The 13305-nt window shown below is 30.7% G+C and overlaps 1 protein-coding gene across 1 annotated transcript; it reads left to right on the forward strand.

Annotated features, from left to right (window-relative positions):
• Positions 1-9377: 9377 nt before the first annotated feature.
• Positions 9378-10087, forward strand: LOC7485249 (uncharacterized). The gene is made up of 2 exons (XM_002309316.3): positions 9378-9466; positions 9664-10087. Exons 1-2 carry the CDS (start codon positions 9378-9380, stop codon positions 10085-10087), a joined length of 513 nt encoding a protein of 170 aa, XP_002309352.2.
• Positions 10088-13305: the final 3218 nt, after the last annotated feature.

Consider the following 13305-nt stretch of genomic DNA (forward strand, 5'->3'; position numbering starts at 1 on the left):
CTTGGAAAAGAAAATTTAATGTAGAGAGAGGAAAGCAAAGGTGAAAGAAAGCTTGAATTTTCTTTCAAATTTCTCTTTGATTCTTTGTTGTTTCAAGGTAAGGACAACTTTTATTATTTTTTATTTTAAAATTTTTAGCATATTGAGATTTAAAATGATGTTTGGGTATTATGGAAAAAATGGCATGTTATGGTTGTGATAATTGTAAGGACATTTTTTTTTTGTTAGAATCAAGTTAGAAGCTTGAATAAAGATTAGGTAAGTGGGGGAAGTTGTACAAATATGAAAGAAAATCCTTTCTTTTCCAAGGATACATATTCAACTAGAGAGGGAAAGTAAAAAAGGGAATTTTGTTTGAATGTTTTATAAGATTGATGAGTTTTAAGGGTACAATTGAGCTAATTATGAATGAATTAGGTTGGAATCAGATGCTTTATAAAAAATAAAGAAAAAGAAAAAGAAGAAAAAAAGGAAGAGGGGAAGACCTTTAGGGTTGACCAAGTAGAGGGTTTAAGAGAAAAGAATTGGATAATTGGTAATGAACTATATTAAAAAAGGATGAATTATTTTATAGTATTGAAGGTGATAATTATTGAGAGAATAATGATTGGATTTATAATAAGAAATGTGAATAGGAATGAAATTATCCATTGGTAATTATTAAATACTTATGGGATAAAAAAGAGGGGCCAAATAAGATCCCTAATTGTATTTATAGAAATATTAATAGTTGGTTATGGTATTATAAGGGATGTCACTGCAAAACAACTATAAACAAGAGGTGCATGACCTTCACATACAATAGGTAGGTACAACAGTACTTGAAATAAATAATTTAGTAATGCATCCTATCTTTTTTATTATTTATTGTTTTGATTTAAATTAATTTCAATGGACTAGATTACATGGAAATTTGGTAAAGAAAAAAAAATGGAGAAGGAGGAAATCTAATTAGTCATCCAAGAAACTTGAAGACTAATGATAGTGACGAGATTAATATCGACCGTAATGAAATCTTCATGATAAAAGAGAATAATTTATAAAAAAGAAAGTAAAGAATTAATTGGTCATTTAAAGTAAGAATGAAAAATGATAGTAATTATGATAAGAGGCATAAATTGATTAGTCACTTGAAAAAAGATGACTAATGATAATGATGAATATCATTTTCAGCATTGATTAATTACCAAATGAGGTAATTAATGTTATCATAGGTATTAATATCGATATAAATTGATTAGTCATATAAGAAAAGATGACTAATGTTAACGATGAATATCATTGTTGGCATTAATTAATAACTAAGTGAGGTAATGACCGATATCATTGGTATTGATATTAGCATAAATTGAGTTGTCATTTGAGGAATAATGATTAATGATAATGATAAATATCCTTGTTGGCACAGATAAATTACCAAGTCGAATAATCAATGGTATCATGATTATTGATATTGGTTATAAAATGATAATAAAAAAGGGATTATGTGGCGTTACAATAATAAATGAGACATTGAGAGATCATAAGACTAAGATTAATTAGTGACCAAAAAGAAAGTACAATTATGGTAGTTAATATTTTCTAAGGCAAATGTTGTGTTATATATATGTTTTGTGTTGCATGTTTTTCCAAACTCATCTAGAATAGAATGAATTGTGCATATGATTCCATTTTGTTATAGTTTAAAGAGTAATATAACTCTGTTTTATATTAATGTTTTGGGATTTAGAACCTAGTAAATTAATGATAATGTGAAATGTTGAACTTATAAATAACTTTCTAGTTTATATGTGGTGACATATAATTTTATTAGTTAGCACTTTTTAGTTAGATGAAACGTGATGTTTGTATATCTTCTCTTAATTTTATGGTTATAATTTCTTTAATCTTGAAAGATAAATAGCAATACAATGTAACTATTTTGTGTTATGTAATAAGTATAAATAATATACGTTAATGAATATAGTTTAATTGAGATTGTGGTAATCATTTGAAAAACATTCATGGTGATTGGATTATGTAATAGAAAGTTGATGCAGAAATTGATAATGTCAATAACTTGGCAACATTATCGAATAAGGGAAATGCTATTGAAATTTTGTAAAGAAGATAAACTATGGCAAACTTTATATTTATATGTATGTTAAATCTTAGAAATGAAAAATTCAGTTTGTTACAACAATATTGCAAAATTTATCTTCTCTTCATACCAAGTATCCTAGCTCAAACATTTAAGGCTTTCAAAGTCCACTCATTTACAGTCAAGGATTGGTGTTGGACCTAACGCAATCCAATGGAGGAGCTTCTTATTGAAGGCATGACAACTTCCAATGTTATGTCCAATTATGCTCTCTCTTCGACAATAAGGGTGGTTCAAAATTGAAAACATCAATGAAATCATTTATTGAATGCCTTTTATCCTATCATTTTTTATTATAATCCTCTATGACCCATACTTTCATGAAATCATTTTTCCCATCAATACAGGTTTTGACAAGTTTTCTTTCATATTCGACAAGCCGAATGTCTTTATTATTATTGCCTTTAAAAATTGGTGAAGGTAGAGGAAACAAGCTATAGCTCTCCATTTTCATATTAAATGTAAATTTATTTATCTTCTAGGTTACCAATAAAGTAAACTATTCACAGATAGATTTGTTGTACGGTGAAGTGACTCCTCTTGTGGTAACTTTACTTCCTCCAACTGCTTCCATTTCCAAGCTTTTAAGTCAAATAATTCGCATATAATACAATTATACAAATAGAATTCTTTATCATGCAAGTGAAACTTGGTGAAACTTGGGCTTCTAGAACCTCACGATCTTATAATGCAAAGGCTTTGATCTTTCCAACATCATTTCAATTTCTACAATATCATATGATGTCTTTGGATTAAGATGTTTTGCCATTGCTTGGTAGTAAGGTTGCACATATAATAACATGGTCCAGTGTAGGTATGACAGAGTAAAACACCTTGATTTGTTGATGCCATGACCTCCACGCAGTCGGGTGGGAAATCAAAATAAAAAAGGCATGATATTCATTTTTTATCACGCTTTATATGAAGAAACTAGATATAATGTTGGTTCTCTGGCTATGTACCCTAACAAAAGGGGATTTGTAGGTGAGCTTATTACATTTCTTGGAAAGAAGCCTATATTTTCCCACAATCTCTATTGAGAAACGTGTTAAGATTTCATAGATAATGTTCAGGCATATATCACGAGCTGGGCCCATGGTAAAGTAGAGGTTTTTTGCTGGCTAAAGAAAACCATAATGATGTTTTCTTGTAGCAGCTCTTCTTCTTCTTTTCACCATTGGACAAGCTCTTGGCCTCAACCACCCTAAAATATTTCCAATCTCCCTCTCATGGTAACTCCCTAAAAGCAAGAGACTAGAAAAAGAAAAAAACCCCAAATCAATTTAATATTTTCAGTCTTTTTTTCCTATAGGTTTATTAAATAGGTGTATGATGAGTATGCACGTTTTAATCCATAGCAATCAGTTAGTCTGCACGTCAACCACATACCCCCTACGTGATCCAATAAGATTTTATCAACAATTTTTGGTGTTTTTCCATCTCGAAAGTCAATTTCAAACCTCTAAATAATGATTCTTGTTATTTGTTTAGTTTTGTGTATATCAATATTTATGTACTTGATTTACATTTTGTATAAGTCATGATTGTTTTTAGTAATAACTTTCTCATAAAAAAATAATATAATAAAAAGAGGGGCCGCATAAAAAAATAATACAAGAAAAATTGTTCTATTGTTTTTAGTACTATTTTAAGCATTAATTATAATAATTTAGGTGGGGTCAACATAATCCCATTAAGACCCATTAAGTGAGAATGACAATCATCAAGCTTGTTTTAAAAATCAATGATAATAAATGGGCCAAAACCCAACCCATTTTATCATTCTTATGGGTCTAATGCCCATTTCATAAACCACTTAGGTGACAAGTCTTCTTTTTTATAGGGATCGATGTCAAAACCTTGCTTCAGATAAGTCTCCTTTTTAAGGGACCAATGATAGTTTTTGTAACTAACCAAAACGATAGGTCTCCTTTAAAAAGGACCGGTGTCAAGATTTTTGTGAATAACCAAATCAACAAGTCTCCTATTTTAGGGACTGATGTTGACTTTTTTCACAAAATGATTGAAAATTAAATAAAAAACAAATAAAAAATAGTTAAGATAATAAATGGCAATAAAAAAAATAAATTTAGAAGAAAACATATAGTAAATATAACTTTTCATACGAAAGAATGTTGTAAGAGTAACATCGTTCTTCCCTTAAATATAATTAACTCTTTACCTAAATCTTTGGAATCAATGCACATTTTTCCAAATTTCCATGATACATTTCCCCCCTCAATTACAAGGAGTCCTCGCTCGCGACATCCACCAAGATGTGGCATTTGTTTCGTTCGGAATAATTTTTAAATTTGATTTTTTTTTACAATTTCATCATCTTTATGTTTTTTTCTATCAAATTTGATCTTCATTCTTTTTATTGCTATTTTTTTTCACTTTGATAATTTTTTAAATTGATTTTTTTTTGTTTTATCTTTGGACATTAAATTATTTTGGAATTGAGCTTTTGATTAAGGTCGGGTTTAGGATTTCATAACTTGTGAGTTTTAGAGATTAACCTAGGTTTAGGAGGTTCGCTCGGGTTGTTTGTTTGTTTTTTCCTTTTTTTAAAAAAAATTCATATTTTTTCAGTTTCAAACTTCAATATTTATTCAATTGGAGGTTGAGCTTTATTATTTTTGTTTAATTGTTTTCTTTAGAATTTTCCACTAATCTTCAAAATGACCTCGATTATCTTGATTTATTTTTTATTTTTCATTCTTTGTTGAATTTACTTTGGTAAATTTTGATATTTTTTTTTTTCTGATTTTATCCCTCAACATTAGATTTTTTTTCTTCAAATTTTGTCATTAAACATTGAGTTGTTTTATAATTGAACTTAATAGTTTTATTCAATTTGTTTTCGCTGACAACTTGTTTTTACCTTTTACTAGCATAGATAATCATTTGATTAAGTAAAAAAATTTATCATAAGAAATAGAGTTATTAAACACAATTATGTATATGGCTCGTGATGCAAGATCAAATATCTTATTCTTAGTTATTTCTTGATCAAATATCGATTTAATTAATTAGATGCATGAATAAGGATTTTGATTTATGATTGAGAATTTTTTTATATTTAAAAATTTGTTGGAAAAACTGTATATTCATTTTTATTACTGGAAAAAAATATATTCAGTTTGCAGCAAGTAGGAGTCAAACAACTAGCAATAACTATGTAATGTGTTCTGTCAAATGAATAAAAGGATTGAGCTTTGAGCCTAGAGATCGAGAAAGGGAAAAGGCAAGGGGAAAAAGGATCTTCTAGTTCTAAAGTAAAGAGGTTCGAGTCGAGTGTCAATCCAATCACAATTTAGAAGTTACTAGTTACATGACCCGCGCGATGCCGCGGGTTAATTTTTTTTGTATAAAAAATACCAAGAAAAAGCTAAGATTTAAAAGTGTCAGGTTAACCTGTCAAACCCAAGATTAAATACCAGAGCCAATAGCCTTGGATGCGGGTCTGGCTGCAAGGTCGTGTCATAAAAGTGTGATAATTAAATAGATTAATTCAAAAGAAAAAAAACCAATAGAAAGAAAAAAACTAATGACGAAAAAGAAAAAAAACCCTGAATAAACTGAGTTAACCCGTCAAATCAGGCTAACCCGTCAAATCTTGGATTCGCGTCGTGAAAGTTTGATAACTAAATAGAAAAAAAAAATTGACGGGTCAACCCAGAATTAACCGGGCTAACCTGTCAAACCAGGTTACCTGTCAAATCCGGGATCCGTGTCATGAAAGTTTGATAACTAAATAGAAAAAAATTGAACATTAACAACCTAAATTAAACGAAAAAAATTAATTAAAAAGATAAAAACAAAAACAAACAAAAGACATAAGCTTGTTACTAATGAGGAAAAAAAAAACTTGAATCAACTGAGCTAACCCGTCAAATCAGGTTAACCCGTCAAACCTTGGATTCGCGTCGTGAAAGTTTGATAACTAAATAGAAAAAAAAAATTGACGGGTCAACCCAGAATTAACTGGGCTAACCCGTCAAACCAGGTTACCTGTCAAATCCGGGATCCGTATCATGAAAGTTTGATAACTAAATAGAAAAGAATTGAACATTAACAACCTAAATTAAATGAAAAAAATTAATTAAAAAGATAAAACAAACAAAAACAAACAAAAGACGTAAGCCTGTTACTAATGAGGAAAAAAAAACCTGAATCAACTGAATTAACCCGTCAAATCAGGTTAACCCATCAGATCCGGGATTCACGTCGTGAAAGTTTGATAACTAAATAGAAAAAAAAATCGGCGGGTTAAACAAAAAAAAATTAACAAACTAAACTAAACGAAAAAAATTAATTAAAAAGAAAAAAGAAAAAAAAATCTGGGTTAACTCGTCAAACCAGGTTAACCCGTCAAACCTGAGATCCGTGTCATGAAAGTCTGATAACTAAATAATTTTTTTTTTCACATTAACAAACTAAATTCAACAAAAGAAAATTCTTTAAAAGAAAAAAAAAAAAACAAAGGAAAAAGCAAAAAACAAAAACCCATAAAGGCATAAAAAACAAAAATAAAAAATAAAAACAGGAAAAAAAAAACTAAGAGTTTCACTGTGCACTGTGAACACAGTGAAAACTGATATTTAAAAGGCGTGGGAAAGCTACAGTGCTTTCCCCACGCGTTTTAGAGTATTCTATAATATAATGGTCCGAGTCTAGATCTTGTTTGGAAGGCAAGAGAAAAGAAGATTATAATTGGAAAGATAATTTTTTATTTGAGGTGTTTCGAATATATTATTATATCTAAAGGTAGTTTAGTTTTTTTATTCAAATTAAAAAATTATGTTAATCCAGATTATAAACTGTAATTTATATATATAAAAATAAAGGTAAATTAAAAAAAAAAAAAAGAGACTAAACTACGAGAGAGAATAAGAGTAATATTCCCTTTTATTATTAAAGGAAAAATACTGAGATCTAAGGTGGAGAAACAAGAGAGAGAGCACATCCTCTACTCTCATCATCTTTGGCATCTTCCATGCAAAGACACCTACATCACTCACCACAAAGGTTTTTCCTTGCCTAAACTAATTATAATTTAAATATCAGAGGGTCATCTAAATCTAGCAGGGAATTTCTTTGCAGGTGCTCCAACTACTCCATCTCTAAAGCTTGCTTCATTTAGTCGGAAACCATTTTCCATTTGTAATAACCAGGAAGATTTCCCAGGAAAAAATGATCCATGTCTAGTTGCACATTATCTTTAGTTATGTTTCCCTACGCGTGTCAAGTGGTTCTGGTACTGTGTTCTTCCTGCTGCAGTTTTGTCTGGATGATGTTGTTATCTTAAAATCGAAGAAATTCTTATTCAACCGTTGTGCCTATCATACATTATTAAAAACCTCCAATATTATAGTCAAGTACTCTCCATTTCAATTCATTTAATTCAATTTAATCCAATTAATTCAATTGTTTCATTAATCCAATTAAGTCTGATTGAACTGATTTAATTTAATTTAGTCCCCAGTTAATTCCGGGCATTTAAATTAGAGATTGCAATCTCCTATTTATAGCCAAATTCTTGAGCAATTAAACAAAAAATTCCAGCATTAAGTCCGTATTCTAATCTCCCAAATTCCGCAATCAACAAAGTTTAAGGACTTCGTAAAATATCTGCTATTGACACTAATGTTTATATATATATATATATATATAAGTGTCAAGCATCCCATTAAGGCTAAAAGTCTGACATAGAAATGGTGAGCTTTAGGATAAAAAAAAATACAGATCAAGCCTTTAACATGCCATGAATGAAAGAATAAAGCTAGAAAGGTTTGGTATTGCAAGAAACCAAGTCAGAAACAAAGTTTAAGTTGCAATATAGTTTGAATGACAACAACAGAGTTCATTTTCAACACAAATTTTAATGGATTTAACCAACCTTAATGACCTGATAAAAAAAATAATTAAGTAACATTAAGGACTCATAATCAGCATTAGAGTCCTAACAAAAGATAGCAGCTAAGGTAGAGAATAAAAGAAGCAAATCACGATAGGGGGAGATCAAAGAGCATTGTTTTCTTCTCTATTTTTTAATTTTTAAATAGCTATGAACTAAATTTTGGTTTTTGATGTAGAGGAGTTTTGTTCCATTATTTTTTTAGATTGTGAGAAGAGATATTTTCAATTTTATTTTTGTACATTTAAGTACTTGTTTTACTTGAATTTGGTACATGATTTATTGTTTTCATTCAAGCTTTTTGAATGGTTTTTGCGATAAACATGCTTTTTTTTATTAATTTTTCAATTTATAATTGTTGATTTGGATAAAAAAAAAAGCAAAATAAATGAATTTGATTGATTTAACTTTCAAGTAAAAAGAATAAGAAAAACAGGTTTCCAAGTCTTAAACCCTTACTTCATTCATGTCTTCCGTGTTCACTGATTCATCAACAAGTTCACTCGGCTCACCAAAGTGGCTAAAACTAACTGTTTTAGTTACTATATTAACTATCAAGTCACACGTTCGGCTAAATCCATTTCTTGATTATGGAAAATTCTCTATTCTAATTAGCCTTCACAGGCAAAGTTAATGAAATGTTGAATTATCAATTCTCTATTCTAGTTCGCAGATTCCTGCAATGACTTGTTTTTCTAGGCAAGGCCTCTCAGTCCTTTTAACCCTTTTTTTTCCCCTTCCCCGAGTGAAGCTGAACAGAGTTGTTTCTGATTGCTTTAGAGGAAAAAGAATCCAATATGCAGCGTTTCTGATTCTAGAAACTGATCAAGGGACTCCATCGGGTTATGATTTTTAATAATATACTAGATGGGGTGTGGCAAATCATGCAGTATTCAATGATTTATATGAAGACGTCAGTTCTTTTAGTTTTTTATTTTCTTTTTATGAGAAGTTCTTTCTTCTTGTTGATGTGGTGGCTAACCAGGCAACATTAATAGAAGCATCACCTTAGAATCATCTTTCTTGTTTTTATGTGAATTAATATTTAATTAGTTGTTGGCTTGGTGCTTCTTATCCTGTCAAGTTGGTTCTTAATTTTTGTTTGAAGTCCCATGTCTCTACAAATGGATACCAGTGATAATCAATTCTCTCTCAGCTTTAATCTTAGAAACAAAAAGCAGAATCTCAAGCTTCTCCTCTGGAAAGTGTAAACAGAGAAAATTTAACCAAAATTTGAGTTTTTGAGGGACTTTTTCTTGATCAGAATTGCTGAGACAACAAGATGAGTAGACTTCTTTCACTTTCTAGCTTTCAACAATGCACAAGTATGAGAATGTGGCAAGTCATGCTCAAATCTTGATGCAACCATCAAAACAAGCTAGTTCATTTGAAGCTCTTAGGATCAGGCTCCATGACTATTAGCTACCTAGCTTTGAGTTTCGCTTCTTTGTTTTTCTTTTATAATTTTCTTTTCATTGTTACCACGACTCACTCATGGTTCTATAATACGTTACAGATTATCAGATATTTGTCCAACCCTCGGTATTATTTTGACGTCAATGATCACTCTTTTGTTTTGATTCTCTGTTTCTTGTGTTTCCAGGGACATGCATTGGACGAGAACAACTGAGACAACAGGTGGTGAATTATCATATAAGCCTCCAATATATGATATTCCAAATGGAATCCTTCGCTGGTTATTCCAAGTACTCCTGCTTGAAGCTACACTCCACACATTGGGAGATGGAGACGTGCCATTGCTTGATATTGTTGCTTATGGTGGATGCACTTTTGCTGCAGAGTCGGTCGTCCTGCTCGCAAGTATTGTGTCCACTTATTTCTTTTATGCAGTCACATTGTGGGAATGCTTTTGTATGGGAATGTTCTTCATCGAGATCTTGAAGAGAATTTTGATCGCTGAGGTGACAAGTTCTGAGAAGCATTCAAGCAAGCGCCACTATCTCTTGCTATCTGTTTGTATTGCCCAACTCCCATTGCTCTGTTGGCTTGGAAATGTTGGTGTTTAGGAGATTATTTCTTAAATAATCATATGCTATTAGTGTTGCAACATTAATTTAAGTTGCACTTTCTTTTATTGACTCAGATTTTGCTATTGTTTTTTACAAGATTCCTCTCAAAAAATAAAAGAAGCATGGCAAGCAATATTCTTGTTGTTAGTTAAGTAGTGTCTTGGCTTTTGTTTCAAAAAAGAAATAATAAGGAAAATTACATTTAGCATCCTAAGATTTAATCCTAATTGCAATTACCCACTATAGCTTGCAAAATCACATTTTACATTAAGAACCAACAAAATCTTTGGAATATAATTAAATTACCAGTTACTTTAATATGTATTAAAATGAAAACCTACCAAATGATATATTATTAGCTTTGTGATATTCTCTCTTCTCGACTGAATTATTCCCTCTCTCTCTCTGTCTCTCAATTACATTTTGCTCTCATTTTTTTTTAAAGTATAGTGACATTTTATTTGTATTGGTGAATGGATAAATAAAATGATAAAATTACTAAAATTTGATCAAACTCTTAAATGAATCAATCAAATGTTAGGGGGCAATCCCCACCTTCTTTGAAAAAAAAAATGGAATCCTTTTTTGCTCTTGATAAAAGTTTTTATTCCTTATTTTATTCTCTTCAAGCTTTAAACCATATATTCAATCAAATCCATATTTTATATTCTTTAGTTTGATAATAATTCAATAAACACTTGAGCTTAATCCTTTATAATCTTCTCTTATAAAATGTGATAAACCCTGTGAGAGTTACAATTATTATGAAAGCTTAAGTAGCGCTTGAACCACTTGGATAATCTTTGATTGAGAGCCATTAAACTATTGGTTTAATTTGAGCATTGAAAAAGATTGTGATGGGTTATATAATCTTGAGTATAGAAAAAAACTATAACAGGTTTAATCTTAGTCATGTCAAAAGATTGTATAAGGTTTTCTAATCTTAATCGTGGAAAATGATTAGTGTAATCAGTAAGGTTTTTACTGCTAAGAAAATTGATAATTAATTGTAAATACTTGAATGATGGTTCAAGGAGTGGAGTAAACGATTGTCTGAAATATTATAAAAATCATTGCATTTCTCTCTCACTACATATCTCATTGTATTTGTGCATTAATTAATTGTGTAATGTTGTTGATGAAAAATATGGTGGTGATTTTATTAAAGTTTGTAAAATTCAATTTAGCCCCAACTCACCCTTTTTCTAGGTATTATATTTTTTATTACGTTGTGTAATTTTAATTTTTTTAGAGGTTAGTATCATTCATCTATAATTCTTTTTATTTAGATTAAATGTAATAATTCATCTATAATTCATTCATCTTTCCAGTTTACCGAGCAAGTCCGTGCAAGTTACTTTCAAAGCTTGAGTGTCAAGTTGACTTTTGTAGCCTTCTTTTTTTGTGAGCATTTAGGCCATAATTAATACCATCCTAATTAGGAATGAATAAAAAAACACCTTGCCGTATGACAACGTCTCGTGTTTTTCCAAATACTCATGACACATGTTTTGATTTTTTTATTATTATTTTAGGGTGTTTTCCCTAACAAAGACTTTGCAAGATTTACATTGTCTTTTCAAAAACCTGAAATTTTTTAATGTTATGTCAAATAAAAATGTTCATGTAACTCTTATGATTCGTATTAGTTTTTAAAGAAAGGTATTTCATCATGATAATTGGTTTAGGAGATAGCTCAATTAGCATTGGGTTCAAGAATGATCAAATACTCGTTTGAAGTCTTATATTTGGATTTTCTCAACGTGAACAAAGATGAATATCTATTCATTTCATCACAACTCTCGTAAATGGTTTTTTGAGAGTGTCATTTATCAATCTTTTCCACTTGCTTGATTTGAATGAACTTTTTAAGGCACATAATGAAGGATGAGTTTCATGACTATATAAAAAAAGGAATTCCCAGGTTCAAATGGTGTTTGAGGGTTTTTATAGGTCCAGGATCACTATCGCGCCCTTATGTCCCTTCATCCTTATATGCTATCAGAGATTTCTTCTCTTAGAAGTTGAGACAAAAAATCTTTTTAGGTTTTTATTTTTACTTTAAACCTTTGATTAAATATCTAATTGACTTTTCTTTCTTGAAATCTATTTATCTGTTCATATCGAACTTTTTTATAAGAATCAAGATACCAATCTTCTTTTCTATTTCAATCTCTTGATCGAAAACCCAAACATGTTTCTTCCATTTACAGGTTTCTCAACGATTTTCTTCTTCTTCACTTGTTGAAGCTGTAGGAGAAGCCTTTGTTTGTTTTCTAGATATTTATGTTTCTTTTCAAGATTTGTCATTTAACAAAACTCTTTTTAGGGTTGTTGGGCTTTTTTATTTTTTTTATAGTAATCGAGAATATTAGAAATAAGGCGCCCCCATTAAGAAGATGAGGTTTGCAAGATAAGTAAGATTACAGGGGGGAATAAAAAACATAAAGAGAGCGATGAATTTATAGCCTCGACTAGTTAGTCCAGTTCATGATACATTCAGGATTTCTATAAATATCGGAGCCTTTATAGCTGAAATTTTTAACAGAGAACTTCAACCAAAAGGCCAACCGATGAAAGGTGAGGTTAAAAATCACATCCCAGTCTGGAGGTTTGGAGTCAAAGATCATATGGTTGTGCGCTATCCAAAATGACATGTATAGTCCTTTATAGAGAAGGGTAATTGCCTGACATTGAAATTTTCCTACCAGGCCGGACCATTCCTGAAGGTTATGATTTGGGTCTTTTGGCAGACAGCCTACACACCCAAACCAACTAAAGAGTCGACCCCAGAGAGACCATGATGTAGGACAAAGATGGAAGAGATTATGTATAGTCTCAATCTCTTTGCAATAGAAAGGACAAAGAGCTTCCTCATAATTGATGATTCTCCTCTCAGCTAATAAACCTTTTGTACAGATACTGCCATTTAGAAGAAGCCACATGAACACATCTATTTTCGGAGATGCAAACCCTTTCTAAAGTAGAGCAGGGGAGTGAAGATTTTCTGAAACATTAAAACCATAAAAAAGATGGCACCCTGAGGAGACTATGTAAACGTTGGAGCTGTGGGGTTTCCATATCTTGTTGTCTTCACCATCAGAGAAGACTAGACCACGTTCCACTTCTGCTATCAAGCTTTCACACATGCAGAGCTCTCGGGATCGAGGGGTCTTCTCCAAGAAAGATTGATTGAGTTATCAGTTGGGTGGGTT

Source organism: Populus trichocarpa, chromosome 6 (assembly GCF_000002775.5).
Source record: "Populus trichocarpa isolate Nisqually-1 chromosome 6, P.trichocarpa_v4.1, whole genome shotgun sequence".
Lineage (NCBI taxonomy): Eukaryota > Viridiplantae > Streptophyta > Magnoliopsida > Malpighiales > Salicaceae > Populus > Populus trichocarpa.